This window comes from Schistocerca cancellata, chromosome 1 (assembly GCF_023864275.1).
Source record: "Schistocerca cancellata isolate TAMUIC-IGC-003103 chromosome 1, iqSchCanc2.1, whole genome shotgun sequence".
Taxonomy (NCBI): domain Eukaryota; kingdom Metazoa; phylum Arthropoda; class Insecta; order Orthoptera; family Acrididae; genus Schistocerca; species Schistocerca cancellata.
In genome coordinates this window covers 173,150,093-173,166,023 of record NC_064626.1, presented here as the reverse complement: position 1 = coordinate 173,166,023, position 15,931 = coordinate 173,150,093, and the positions used below count along the sequence as shown (strand labels likewise).

General features: G+C 44.4%; 1 protein-coding gene across 1 annotated transcript in view; it reads right to left on the bottom strand.

The window, feature by feature from the left end:
• Positions 1-15,931, bottom strand: part of LOC126155911 (protein singed wings 2) — a 115,992-nt gene that overhangs the window by 25,871 nt on the left and 74,190 nt on the right. The window contains exons 4-5 of the mRNA XM_049916309.1: positions 8,186-8,328; positions 6,428-6,601 (exon numbers count right to left, since the gene is read on the bottom strand). Of these exons, the coding sequence (XP_049772266.1) occupies positions 6,428-6,601; positions 8,186-8,328 (317 nt within the window). The remainder of the gene's footprint in view (positions 1-6,427; positions 6,602-8,185; positions 8,329-15,931) is intronic.

Genomic DNA, 15,931 nt, shown 5'->3' with positions numbered 1-15,931 from the left:
TCCTTAGGATTCTTCCAATGAATCTCAGTCTGGCATCTGCTTTACCGACGATCAACTTTATATGATCATTCCATTTTAAATCACTTCTAATGCGTACTCCCAGATAATTTATGGAATTAACTGCTTTCAGTTGCTGTCCTCCTATATTGTAGCTAAATGATAAGGGATCTTTCTTTCTATGTATTGGCAGCACATTACACTTGTCTACATTGAGATTCAATTGCCATTTCCTGCATCATGCGTCAATTCGCTGCAGATCCTCCTGCATTTCACTACAATTTTCCATTGTTACAACCTCTCGATATACCACAGCATCATCCGCAAAAAGCCTCAGTGAACTTCCGATGTCATCCACAAGGTCATTTATGTATATTGTGAATAGCAGCGGTCCTACGACACTCCCCTGCGGCACACCTGAAATCACTCTTACTTCGGAAGACTTCTCTCCATTGAGAATAACATGCTGCGTTCTGTTATCTAGGAACTCTTCAATCCAATCACACAATTGGTCTGATAGCCCATATGTTCTTACTTTGTTCATTAAACGACTGTGGGGAACTGTATCGAACGCCTTGCGGAAGTCAAGAAACACGGCATCTACCTGTGAACCCGTGTCTATGGCCCTCTGAGTCTCGTGGACGAATAGCGCGAGCTGGGTTTCACACGATCGTCTTTTTCGAAACACATGCTGATTCCTACAGAGTAGATTTCTAGTCTCCCGAAAAGTCATTATACTCGAACATAATACGTGTTCCAAAATTCTACAACTGATCGACGTTAGAGATATAGGTCTATAGTTCTGCACATCTATTCGACGTCCCTTCTTGAAAACGGGGATGACCTGTGCCCTTTTCCAATCCTTTGGAACGCTACACTCTTCTAGAGACCTACCCTGCTGGGGTATAGCATCCCATTCTTGCACCAGTGCCGGTTGGAGCTCCTGAAGTGTCCTAGCGGTTTGAAGACGTCGACCATCGCAGACGTGCTCGATGGGGTTTAGGTCTGGAGAACAGGCAAGCCACTCCATTCGCCTGATATCTTCTAAGGTGCTCCTCCACGATGGCAGCTCGGTGGAGCCGTGCGTTATCATTCATCAGGAGGAAGGTGGAACCCACTGCACCCCTGAAAAGGCGGACATACTGGTGCAAAATGACGTCCCGATACACCTGACTTGTTACAGTTCCTCTGTCAAAGGCATGCAGGGGTGTACGCGCACCAATCATAATCCCACCCCACACCATCAAACCACGACCATACGGGTCCCTTTCAAGAAGCGGTTGGTATCCGTTCCTGGTTCACGCCAGATGAAAACCCGGCGAGAATCACTGTTCAGACTATACCCGGACTCCTCCGTGAAGAAAATCTGGGACCACTGTTCTAATGACCATGTCCTGTGTTCTTGACATTAGACTTTACGGGCTCTCCTGAGACCAGGGGTCAGTGGAATGCACCTTGCAGGTCTCCGGGCGAATAAACCATGTCTGTTCCGTCGTCTGTAGACTGTGTGTCTGGGGACAACTGTTCCAGTGGCTGCAGTAAGTCGCTGCAGAAAGGTCCGGATCAAGGCTACCTCCGTGGGTGTCTGCGGGCACTGATGGTGAGATATCAGTCTTCTTGTGGTGTTTTCCACTGTGGACGTCCCATGTTGTAGCGCCTGGACACGCCTCCTGTCTGCTGGAATCGTTGCCATAATCTTGAGATCACACTTTGTGGCACACGGAGGGCCTGTGCTACGACCTTCTGTGCTTGACCAGCCTCCAGTCGCCCTAGTATTCTAGCCCTCATAACGTCGTCAGTGTGTGTTCTTTGAGCCATTTTCAACACGCAGTCACCATTAGCACGTCGAAAAATGTCTGCACACTTACGCGCTACACACACTTACTGGCTGCACTGTACTCTTGACAAGCACCAACACACCTCTGCGTATGTGGACTGCTGCCAACGCCACCGTGCGACTACCACAGGTCAAATGCATCGCATGCTCATACCCCGAGGTGATTTAAACCCGCAAACCGCCCACCAGGGCGTTCTTTCGCCATGTATCAGCATTATCCATAATTTATGAGCATGAGTGTACATCCGAAATACTGCTGCCTCTGTACCCAAACACAGGCTGTTCATTTTAAATACTAAAAAATCTGCACATCCAGGAGAAATGGCCAGTACTGAGGGATATGACAGGAACGCGCATTTGAAGTGAAGAACTTTATATAGACATAATCTCTATTCCGAATCGTTTCCGAGATAGAACACATGTAATGACATTTGTTTTTGGGCTAGACAATCGCTCGTACGTGTCTTATCCACCCAATTTCTTTCACGGCTTATTCTAGCACAGCCTACCTCGTTGCTTTCAGCCTCTTCTCTCGGGATGTCTTTCTGCCATTAAACTAGCCTGTTGAAAGCCCAGTTGTCAGCGGTGTGTTGTAAGTGAAGTAGTATGAGGGACTGAGCGCACTGGTTAACTGTGGTTGTGCACGCACTGACTAAAATGCCACACATTTACAATAATGAAGAATATGCAAATGTCGTTTATGTTTACAGCTTCTGCGATGGTGCTGTATATGCTGCGGTTTTCAGAAAATACAGTCTGTGCTTTCCGACATGTCGAATTCCTGATTATATAGTGTTTTTTTACCAGAGTTTTCAGAACATTGCATCAAACACGTGTACTTCCAAGTTCCTGCTTTTCTTCTGAAAGTGTAGTTCAACAACTCACTGTTTAAGTGGTTCAGCATAGTCCTATTAGCAGCACACGATCACTTTCTGCATGTATCACGGTCCCACCAACACATACAAGGGTAACATTATATTCGGAAAACTTGAACCCGTTTCACATATAGCGGATCTGCAATCTTTGCAACAGCGACAATGCCACACGACTCGAAATTGCTATTTAACCAGTGACAATATTCACGTACTTCCATTAACACTATTCACTGATGTAGCTTCGTTTACACTGCAGTGATTGGAATGAAAAACAGACGTAATAATCATAAAAATAAAAATGGTTGTAAGAAAGTCCACACACTTTAGTGGAAACCAATTTCCAAGTTGGTTTTTCGATGTTTGGCGTGGCGTGATCAGTAACGTGTTGATACGTGCTCTCATTTTAGATGGATGAATCATGGGAAAGAATTAGCTTTTTTTTTTTTTTTTTTGGAAAATTCCTTTGTTGAACTTTGAGCTGGTGCGTTTCTGGCGCCAGTTTCCATCGGTCGTCAATTTGATCTTTGAGTGGCGCGGATTTAACGGCAGCGAGCGCGTGCACTCTGCTGGGGAGGTGTGTCGTGATCGGCGGTGAGCGAGAGTCACGTGGGACTGCGTACGTAGGCAGGACGGCAAGAGGACGAGTCGGACAACGAAGGAGCGTAGCCAGCGGCTACGGCGTGTTGATTAAAATGCCTGTGAGCACTATGGGACTTAACTGCCGAGGTCATCAGTCCCCTAGAACTTAGAACTAATGAAACCTAACTAACCTAAGGACAACACACACATCCATGCCCGAGGCAGGATTCGAACCTCCGACCGTAGCGGTCGCGCGGCTCCAGACTGTAGCGCCTAGAACCGCTCGGGCACTCCAACCGGCACGGCGTGTTGAGTCGGGAGTGCAGATCCACCGCCCATGGCGATATGGTTTTGCTAGAGGTCGGAAGGACAAGCTCCTTCGAGTTTGTTATAAGCTACGCCAGCCGATTGAATTGGAGTCGCCGAGTTGCTTCGGTGGGTTGTGTGCGGCTTAATTGAATATGCCAGTGTACTAAAAATCCTTTGCAATTGTTTTAGTTGTTTATCACTTACCTCGGTGTCGTAACTAACTATCTTGACGGCAGTTGAGGAAGTGTGGCTACACCCAACCAACTGACATGAAGCGTGGTTAAAGACGTAGCTAGAAGTGCAACGAGTAGTGAGTAAGTCGGGCTCTGGCGTTTCAAGACACGCTGAGATACGTCCTCTATTCTACCTTGTAGTTGATTTGGTAGTTTGGCGTGTAAATGTGCGCCGAGATAATTCTTGTCATCCTAACTTTAGGTCATGATTTTTAGCGAACTTATTAATCAAAGTTTAAGGGCTGGCACTGGCCAAGTAACTCACGAAGCTAACTGTTTCCATTCAGTTGTATTGATCACCTGTTTTCTAGATAAGATTGTGTAGTTTATGCCTCAGAACATAGTCTGCCGTTGATGTGTGTTGTGTTACAGATAATTGGCAGCGGTCGATGCGAGCATACTGGAAGCAGAGCACCACGGGGGCAGAGAGATATTTAAGGTCCAGTCCTCTCCTTTCCATCTTGGGTTATGTTGTCACTGTTGCGTGATTCCATCTTTCCGGTGGAGAATTGTAGCATCTGAAGTTCGATTGCAGTGCAAGGTTGAGTACATTTCTATGTCATTTCCTGTCTCGTGGATCTCTCGTATTGATTTGAATCTTTGGTCTGCTCGTGTCTATCGCTAATTCACACGCAATATTGAAGCAACCTCATTGTAGGGGTACTGTCATATGGTCATGTTCTAGTTGTAATCATTCTAAGATTATTGTTGATTACTCAACTGAGTAAGTGAATTTGAAGATTGGTTTGGTCAAAATTAAAGCACCTCCTTAATTGTTTTAATCATTTGTATATAGTTTTGTTTAGGAAAATTGGCTAGCCAAGCCTTAAAAGATCTGTGTTCTTACCCTTAATCTGTTCCTCAGCTGATTGGAAGTAGTGAGAGTTCTGATGGGTATTGTATGGACATTTGTACTATTTAAGTAAAGCTTTATCTGAGTATATTTACCTAGTCATATTCAAATTTCAATTTGTTCCGTTTAAAGAAGTTTATTTGTTATTCGTCCAAGTGATATGGCCTTGTAAGACAGTCTCCCGTATTATTGTGATTGTGATTTTATTATGCTTTTGACTTTGAGATCGAGATATATGCCCATTATAGAGATGAACCGCCAATGCTTCTCAGTGAACAGTTGGATTTTCGTGAAAAACATTTCTATGATCTCTTTGACGAAATTCTATGAACTCTTTTGTTCAGAAAATCATAGGACCCAGTTGTATGCATGGCAGAAATGCACCTTAGAACAGTACTTAAATATTTATATCACAATCTTAAACTTCCAACTAGAAATATTACGAAATATGACTCCATTTTTAATAAATCAGTCTTCTAACATTTAAAAAAGTGTATGTAATATCATAGCGCTCTGCAGCTGATCATTCCATTATTACATGTATCACCAGTGGCAAATAAAGTTAATATAAGACAGACAGACTGAATCTAGCATAGGCATACACTTGCAGTCGAGTTACAACTCACATATCGATATGATGCCGCAATGCCAAAGACCTTCACAACATCGTTGACCACCTTAGCCCATAGAGGGCAACTGATCATACAACTTCTGTACAGTTATTTTAAAGCTTTTAATTGATATTTTATACAATATTTATGTAGTTCCACGGTTGTAAAGAGATATTTTATACATAACTATTTTTATATTATTATTGTACTTTGTTGTTTTACGTTTTGACCATTATGTGAATCCGTTTTACACTGGTTGACGTGAGGTAGAGGGAGAAGAGGTAGGCGGAGCATCTTCGTATTTAAGCGTATGACCGTCAGTTGCTGGCACTAGTTGACATCACAGCAGCTGAGAAGAGTGCTCCACCTACCATCTTCGAAGGATGCCATGGGTATAACAATTCTCATTGTATTTTATCTTTATAAGCATTTTGTCATATTTTATTGTCAGTCTCTGCCTCGTGATGGCTGGGTGTCGTGTGATGTCCTTAGGTTAGTTAGGTTTAAGTAGTTCTAAGTTCTAGGGGACTGATGACCATAAATGTTAAGTCCCATAGTGCTCAGAGCCATTTGAACCATTTTTTTTATTGTCAGTCTAGTAAAGTTTCTATAACTTTCTAAATTAAATTACAGTCTGATGATGGTCATGTGATATGAGCGAAACCGGTCACCTATGTTCTTGTAGCATACGTGGTGCGATCAAGACTGAATTTTAAAAAGGAAATTTTTTAAAAAATTATTTGATTGCTGTTCAAAAAATGTTTATTAAAACTGTTCAGAGATGCAATTGGTTTACTAATTTCGTCTCCGCTTCGCTTATATACATTCCTTATCAGATAATTCCCTCAGGGCCCTCCGGTGGCATTCTGTCTGGCGATGTGCAGTGGTCACAATATTTTGGCCCACGAGCGTACATTGACAAGTCATTAAATAGCAGCTCTTTGGCATAGTGACAAGTCTAGCGGGCATAATCCCATTATGACAAATGGATTAACTATAGGGGGCTGCGAAGAAACATCCTGTGCCAGTAGAAGTGATGCCAAGTAGAAGTTGTAATGACGTTGCATTATACAGTGTTTTGAAAGTGCCAACGTGCGGTTTGGGTTTGGCATAGCAAGAGAGCTCGGACTGACCTTGTTGCCGGTGAGGATGAGGGTGGTGGTGTTCTCCGGGACGTCCTCGGGCAGCTGCGTGAGTCCGCGGCCGCTGCAGTCGACGGTGATGATGGGCAGCAGGAAGCCCTCCTTGGTGGGCGCCACGTAGCCCATCCAGCACGTGCAGTTGCTGGGGCACTTCTCCTGCATCGCCTGCAACGCCGCCCAAAACACTCTCATTCAAACCTTCACACTCGTGGCAGTATACCAGGACAGTCACTATCTTCAGGAGCACTGCGTGAGACTTGAATTGCAGATTGAATTAAAAATTAATGTCTCTTTTGACTTTGGTGTTCTATATATTGCCTGATGAGGCGACAAACGAGTTAGGTACGTTCGAATTTACTGAATATCCAGTATCATTCTGATAAGCAGAACAACACAGACAGAGTGTGGGAGAGTCAGTGAGCGACGATTGGATTATGGTTTGAAGTTTCTGAAAACCCACGGTTGGCCTAGCGATAAATTTTTTTGGCGACCAGTTCATGCTTGGTATCTTTCCTTGCTGAAGTTTCGTTAGGTTTCCACCCGAGCTTGCTTAAGAGGCCAGCACAACCTTCACGTTTGTGGTCTTCAGCTGCACTAAGGTGACCCAGCCCTCTCAGATGTTCACATCCCGTAAGTTCCGAATTATCCTGTCAAAGAGCTTTCGCAAATCTTTTATATAAAGCTAGGACTTCGTTTCAGTTTTTATAAAAGATATGACAAATGTACCTGTCAAAGATTTTATAAAATATACTTATATGGTACATAAGTATATATATATATATATATATATATATATAATCGCCCGTCATTAGCTCAAGGTATTAATACAATTCTAATCTCATTTTATAAAATTCCTATTATAAATGATGTCTTACGAGCTGCAAATCCCTGTCGCCTTAGCAAATGGCCAGGTAATCTCACAAACGTGCTTCTCACCTAAGCATCACAAAACTTTATGTTTCGCCTTACGTTGCTGTCAGAACCCGTGAGGTGAGAATAAAAAGAAGAAATGAGAAGACATCTTGTAGAAAGAAGCTAGCATTAGTCTACGGTGCATTCTCGTACACAGAAACTTGACAAGATAGCGCCTACCATCTTCTTTTATTTCGTGTACGCATAGAATTGAAAATTATATAGGCTTTAGTTTGCAGTCGCAATCTTTTTTAATATTGGCTAATGGACGCAGGCTTCGGTACGCAGTACCATCCTCACACCATCCCCTGGCATGCAGTCGTCACGCTCGCTTCTCAAGTTGTCTCTAAAACTTATATTATTTATAAAGTGTATTGGTCGGTGTCCCAACGGATAGTATGTCGAGAATAAGTCATACAGAATTCTATTCTTTGCGTAAAACTGCTTATCTGTCGTTCTCTTCATTGCCACAGAGATTATGAGGACGTATGCTATACGTAAATAAAAGCGATCAAGGAAGAATATTACAATAATTGGTGTTATTACGAGCTATATTCAAATTTCTTTCCCTTTGCCTATGAAGGTGCGGTTGCTTTTGGTAATGTTTCATTTACGAGAAAAGAAATGACGTAGCACCGTGATTCAAATTGCACGTTAAACCTTACATTACATGCTAAATGGGTTGGAGAGCCGAATCCTCTGGTCGATGAAAGCAACGCATGGTAATGCACTACATTGTTCAATTTATCTCCAATGCTTCTCCAGTCAGTTATAAGTAATCTTAAAGCTAATATGAAAAACGAACGGAACTTCTCTGGCTTCTGGCGTCATCGTTACCTTGATGAAGTACATGACTCGCACGACTGGCCGCTCCGTGAAGTTGGCGTCTCCGCAGCGCATGGCGTCGCGGTCCTTGACGATCGCTCCGTCGTCGCCCAGCAGCCACGTCAGGTCGGCCGTCGCGCAGTCCCACCTGTTACCTGACAGAGAGAGAGAGAGAGGCGTACACAACAACCACCGTGGTGCAGATGACGAGCAGCAAATAAGGCTAAATAATTTACATCGCAACGAGCTCTAGTTTTCGAGGCAGTAGCCGCGCGGGGTAGCCGTGCGGTCTCAGGTGCCTTGCCGCGGTTCGCGAGGCTCCCCCCGTCGGAGGTTCGAATCCTCCCTGGGGCATGGGTGTGTGTGTTCTCCTTAGCGTAAGTCACTTTAAGTTAGATTAAGTAGTGTGTAAACCTAGGGACCGATGACCTTAGCTGTTTGCACCCATAGAACTTATCACAAATTTACAAATTTTTTCGACGCAGTAAGGGTCCTATATTTCATTTGTTTGGGAATATAAAACACAGAATTCATGGGAACGTCGAATTATAAAAGTAAATAGGTTTTTGATGTGAAATTAAAATTATTCAGTTTCTCCGTCAAACATGAAAATTGCCTTTAGACCTGATCGCAATCTAGAAATGTTGTGTAGATTTACAAATTTCCCGAAGTACGCAACCTTTTTTGATTTCTAAATTCACGAATTTAAGTATAAGATGAAGAAACAATTGCTGTATTCAGGGTAACAACACAAAAATTACTTTTTTATATCGAACAGAAAAACAAATCTTCATATTCACTCCCATTACTCCTACTCTCTCTCTCTCTCTCTCTCTCTCTCTCTCTCTCTCTCTCTCTCTTTCTCTCCTTTATGTCTTTGGTATTGCTTTCGAAGTTATTCACTTTCTAATCAGCTTTTCCATCGTCTATTATGTTCTTGCATTCTTTTATTCCGCCTCCACCGAGAAAGGTGGTGCAGTAGTAAGACGCAAAACTAGCCAGTAGGGTATAATGAAGGGAGACGCGGCAACGGATTTTTCTTTAGAGTCGGCGCCGCCGTGTTCGATGCACCAAAAAATTAGTAGACTTCTGTTTACGATTGCTTCTTGTTTTTAATTTCTGTCATGTGCACGCAACAGTTGTTTCCAACAGAAAATGTTACAGTGCGGCAGGAAGGCATAATCAGATGTGTGTTCTGACCTTAAACGAATATTTGATCCAGTAATACGAAGCACTTCACCTAGTCAATGTAACTTTCTTTTTGTTATACGTTTCTAATAAACAAGAAGTGAAGTATATGATGTGATAAGGCTGCTTTCGTAATCCAACATTTTCATTAATACGGGCTAACGAAGCTGTATGTCGGCCTATGTCGTCTTCTCGAAAATGCTGAGAACATATTTTGCTATGTGTGGTTGGTTTACAATCTTCTCTTCTCTTAGCGTTCATCCAGAGAGCTTTACGAGCTGCAGCAATGAGAACACTAAAATCAAATGACAGAAATAGGAACATTACAGTAAAAGGACACCGCGCAACCCAAACTCATGTATATCTCTTGAACGAGTTCGCTTTGGGATGAACCGTGATTCCTTCACACTTTATGCTCTTATTAGGTAGTTACTTTATCCAGTTTTTCACCAAGGGATTTCTTTAGAAAGTGTATGTAAACTCCGGCGTCTAGGGTAATCTTCCTTGACTAATAATCAAATCGTCCTACGTCCCGGATCTCATTCCAGCTTCAGATTAAATTCGGAATAAAAATCGTCGTTAATGGTAACCAGAGACACCCGCTACAAGGAGTCTCCCTCAATATGTCAATGGCCTGATCAAAGCGGTCGAGGAAGCAGACCGATTTTCAGAGCAAGCTCTTGTTCTTGGTAGGAACTGTCCCTAAATGGCAGAATAATCAGCAATGATGAATGGCATAAGGATACAGAAGTCAACGGAAACCACTCCATTAAAGACAAATGACGTGTATCCACAAGACATGTGAGGCCTGTAATTGAAAAAGAGTCATGATGATTTGCAAGAGATTACGTATAAACCTCTATTCCAGTCTCCAGGAAGGGACTTCCAAGCGGGAAGTAACTACGAGAAAAAGACTCAATAACCAATGAAATGGAAATTTTTTACTAGTCGGAGCGTGGAATGCCAGAAATTTAAAAGTAGCAGGGAAGCGATAAAACCTGAAAATGTACGCTCAGTCCATATATATTGGCGACTGGTGAAATGATATTGCAACAACATAAGAATTTCTCGTCCGATGAATGTACGGTAATGTCAACAGCAGCTGGAAATGGTATAAGGGGATTAGGTTTCGTTATCAACAGAAATGTAGCATAGAGAATGAATTACTGTTAAAAATTTTGTACTGGGTTGTTCTCTTTAGACTCGACAGCAAAACAACGCCAAAAACAATTGTCCAGCTGCACGTGCCAATGTCACAAGCAGAAGATGAATAAGTAGGGAAAGTATACGAGGATACACAACGAGTGCTTCAGTGCGTGAGATGTGACGAAAGTCTAATAATCCGGGAGGACTGAACGCGGTGGTAAGGTTAGGAATAGAAGACAGAGTTACAGAGGAATATGGGCTTCGTAACAAGAATGAGAGAGGAGAAGGACTAAATGAAATCTGCAAAAAGATTCAACTAGTCCAGACACCCCCAAAAACATACGTTTTTCATATTAGGTACATTGTGCTGCCACCTTCTGCCAGGTACTCCATATCAGTGATCTCAGTAGTCGTTAGACATCGTGAGAGAGCAGAATGGGGCGCTCCGCGGAACTCACGGACTTGGTCAGGTGACTGGGTGTCACTTGTGCCATACGTCTGTACGCGAGATTTCCACACTCCAAAATATCCCTAGGTCCACTCTTTCCGATGTGATAGTGAAGTGGAAACGTGAAGGGTCACATACAGCACAAAAACGAACGGGCCGACCTCGTCTGTTGACTGAAAGAGACTGCCGACAGTTGAAGAGGGTCGTAATGTGTAATAGGCAGACATGTATCCAGACCATCACACAGGGATTCCAATCAGCATCAGGATCCATTGCAAGTACTGTGACAGTTAGGCGGGAGGTGAGAAATGGTCGAGCGGCTGCTCATAAGCTACACATCAAGCCGTTAAGGCCAAACGACTACTCGCTTGGTGTAAGCAGCGTAAACATATGACGATTGAACAGCGGGAAAACGTTGTGTGGAGTGAAGAATCACCGTACACAATGTGGTGATCCGATGGCTGGCTGTTGGTGTGGCGAATGCCCGGTGAACGTCATCCCCCAGCATGTGTAGTGCCAACAGTAAAATTCGGAAGCGGTGGTGTTATGGTGTGGTCGTGTTTTCCATGGAGGGGGCTTGCACAGGCCTACATTGAAGTTTTAAGCACTTTCTTGCTTCCGACTTTTGAATACGATCGAGCACCTGTTCATAATGCACTGCCTGTGAAGGAGTGGATACACGACAATAACATACCCGTAATGAACTGGCCTACACAGAGTCCTAACCTGAATCCTATAGAACACCTTTGGGATGTTTTGGAATGCCGACTTCGTGTCAGGCCTCACCGACAGACATCGATACCTCTCCTCAGTGCAGCACTCCGCGAAGAATGGGCTGCCGTTCCCCAAGAAATCTTCTATCACGTAATTGAACGTGTGCCTGCGAGAGTGGAAGCTGCCATAAAGGCTAAGAGTGGGCCAACATCACATTGAATTGGAGAGCTCAACGAACTTGTAAGTCATTTCAGCCAGGTGTCCGGATAATTTTGATCATATAGCGTACTGTTCAAAAATCACAGGAGGATGACCTATACTAGGAAAATTCCCAGAAGTACAGGAATATTTCATCTAGATTACATTATTGCCTGAGAAATATTCTGAAATGAGATACTGGATTCTAAGGCGTGTCCAGGAGCAGATACAGACCCGGATCACAATTCAGTAAAGGAGAGTATACTAGAGCTTAAGACAGTCCGAGCAAATTAATGTGGGAAGAAATGAGATATTGAAGTACTAAAGAATGGTGAGATGCGTTTGAGTTCTCTAAGGTTGCAGATACTGCGATTATGAATTCTACTGCAGGCAGTTCAGCTGAAGAGGAACACACATCTCCAAAAATATACTTACCGCAGCTAAGCAGAAAAAATGTACGTACAACGAAGATAACTGCGAGGAAACCTTGGATAGGAGAAGAAATTTTTCATCTTATTGGCCTAAGAAAGAAGTACAAAAATGTTCAAGAAAAGACAAAAAAATGGTTCAAATGGCTCCGAGCACTATAGGACTTAACTTCTAAGGTCATCAGTCCCCTAGAACTAAGAACTAATTAAACCTAACTAACCTAAGGACATCACACACATCCATGCCCGAGGCAGGATTCGAAACTGCGACCGTAGCGGCCGCGCGGTTCCAGACTGTAGTGCTTTTAACCGCTTGGCCACCACGGCCGGCCAGAAAAGAAAATAATACAGAAGTATAAGTCCCATAGGATTGAAATACACTCCTGGAAATTGAAATAAGAACACCGTGAATTCATTGTCCCAGGAAGGGGAAACTTTATTGACACATTCCTGGGGTCAGATACATCACATGATCACACTGACAGAACCACAGGCACATAGACACAGGCAACAGAGCATGCACAATGTCGGCACTAGTGCAGTGTATATCCACCTTTCGCAGCAATGCAGGCTGCTATTCTCCCATGGAGACGATCGTAGAGATGCTGGATGTAGTCCTGTGGAACGGCTTGCCATGCCATTTCCACCTGGCGCCTCAGTTGGACCAGCGTTCGTGCTGGGCGTGCAGACCGCGTGAGACGACGCTTCATCCAGTCCCAAACATGCTCAATGGGGGACAGATCCGGAGATCTTGCTGGCCAGGGTAGTTGACTTACACCTTCTAGAGCACGTTGGGTTGCACGGGATACATGCGGACGTGCATTGTCCTGTTGGAACAGCAAGTTCCCTTGCCGGTCTAGGAATGGTAGAACGATGGGTACGATGACGGTTTGGATGTACCGTGCACTATTCAGTGTCCCCTCGACGATCACCAGTGGTGTACGGCCAGTGTAGGAGATCGCTCCCCACACCACGATGCCGGGTGTTGGCCCTGTGTGCCTCGGTCGTATGCAGTCCTGATTGTGGCGCTCACCTGCACGGCGCCTAACACGCTTACGACCATCATTGGCACCAAGGCAGAAGCGACTCTCATCGCTGAAGACGACACGTCTCCATTCGTCCCTCCATTCACGCCTGTCGCGACACCACTGGAGGCGGGCTGCACGATGTTGGGGCGTGAGCGGAAGACGGCCTAACGGTGTGCGGTACCGTAGCCCAGCTTCATGGAGACGGTTGCGAATGGTCCTCGCCGATACCCCAGGAGCAACAGTGTCCCTAATTTGCTGGGAAGTGGCGGTGCGGTCCCCTACGGCACTGCGTAGGATCCTACGGTCTTGGCGTGCATCCGTGCGTCGCTGCGGTCCGGTCCCAGGTCGACGGGCACGTGCACCTTCCGCCGACCACTGGCGACAACATCGATGTACTGTGGAGACCTCACGCCCCACGTGTTGAGCAATTCGGCGGTACGTCCACCCGGCCTCCCGCATGCCCACTATACGCCCTCGCTCAAAGTCCGTCAACTGCACATACGGTTCACGTCCACGCTGTCGCGGCATGCTACCAGTGTTAAAGACTGCGATGGAGCTCCGTATGCCACGGCAAACTGGCTGACACTGACGGCGGCGGTGTACAAATGCTGCGCAGCTAGCGCCATTCGACGGCCAACACCGCGGTTCCTGGTGTGTCCGCTGTGCCGTGCGTGTGATCATTGCTTGTACAGCCCTCTCGCAGTGTCCGGAGCAAGTATGGTGGGTCTGACACACCGGTGTCAATGTGTTCTTTTTTCCATTTCCAGGAGTGTATGTAGGAGGTGCGGGGAAGCCACGATGAAATGACTCCAAGAAAAAAAGAAATAGTCGTCGCAGAGATAGGCTTAGCATGTAGAAAAATCAAAACAACCTTCACGAAACTAAAAGCAACGGCTTCGACATTAAGACTGAAATGGGAATTCCACTGTCAATCGCATAGGTGAGAGTAAATGAGTACACTGAAGCCCTAAACGACGGGAAGAAATTGTCTGATGAGATGATGAAAGAAGGGACGGAAGTCGATGTGGAAGAAGTAGGGAATCCGGTATTAGTGTCAGACTATCTTTGGAAGATGTGCGATCAAATAAGGCAGAAAAGATAGGACACATTGCTTCGAAATTTCTGAAATCATTGGAGGATGTGGGAACCAAGCCGCTATTCAAGTTGGTGTGTAGAATCTCTGAAACACGAGACATACCATCGGTATTTTGGAAAAATTGCAATCACACAATCCCAAAGATAAACACGCAATTAGTGTAAAACTACCGCACAGCAAACTTAACAGCTCATGCATCGAAGTTTCTAACAGGAACAACATACAGGAGAATGGAAAATAAAATCGAGGATACATAAGATGACGATCAGTTTGGTTTTCGGAAAGACAAAGGAACTAGAGAGGGGGTTCTGACGTTGCGCGTGATAATGGAAGCAAGACTGAAGGAAGATCAAGACATGCCCATAGGATTTGTTTACCTGTAAAATGCGTTTGACACTGTGAAGGAGTGAGATACGGGTGCGAAATAGGCATATACATAAGACGGGAAAGTAAGAAGGGCCGTACGGGGTGGCCGTGCGGTTTGAGGCCCATGTCACGGACTGCGCGGCCCCTCCCGCCGGAGGTTCTTGCCCTCCCTCGTGTGTGTGTGTGTGTGTGTGTGTGTGTGTGTTTTGTTCTTAGCATAATTAAGTTTAACTTCATTTAAGTAGTGTGTAAGACTAGGGACCGATGACGTCAGCAGTTTGGTCCTTTAGGATTTCACACACATTTGAACATCTTTTTTTTGAAAGTAATGGAAAACCAAGAACGAAGTGTTCTGTTAAAACGGCTGCAGACAGGAATGTAGTCTTTCGTCCCTACTGCCCGATATATACAGCAAAGAAGCACTGACGGAAATAAAAGAAGGGTTAAAGACTGGGATTAAAATTCAGGGTGAAAGGATATCAATGATAAGATTTGCTGAGAGCAATGAGCAGTAATAGAAATGAGATGAGGCATAAACTTAAAATGAAAATTAGGGAGCACAAAGTAGACGAAGTAAAGAATTCTGTTACTGTGAAAGTAAAATAATCCATGATGGTTGATGCAGCTAGAAGATAAACAGCAGAATAGGACAGCAATTAGGGCATTCCTGATTGAGAGGACTGACGACACTGCACCCCCTTCCCCGCCACACAAGAAGGATTCCTATGTTCTTTCAATAACTCCCAGTCTGGCGTATCCGACAGGTACACTCCTGGAAATTGAAATAAGAACACCGTGAATTCATTGTGTAAGTAGGCTGTTTATGTTTTCTTTATGTAAGTTTGATGTTTATGTTTTCTTATTGGCAACGTTACGTAGCGCTCTCTGTATGAAAATCACTGGCTGTGCTGTGTGCAGTATGTGGCTAGTTTGCATTGTTGCCTGCCATTGTTGTCATGAACTGCTATAGCTGGATGTGAACAGCAGATAGCGTTGGGCAGTTGGAGGTGAGCCGCCAGCAGTGGAGGACGTGGGGAGAGAGATGGCGGAGTTTTGATAATCTGTAAGACTGAATGTCAATTATGAATATTAAGGTAAATACATTGTTTGTTCTCTATTAATATCTTTCATTTGCTAACTATCTCT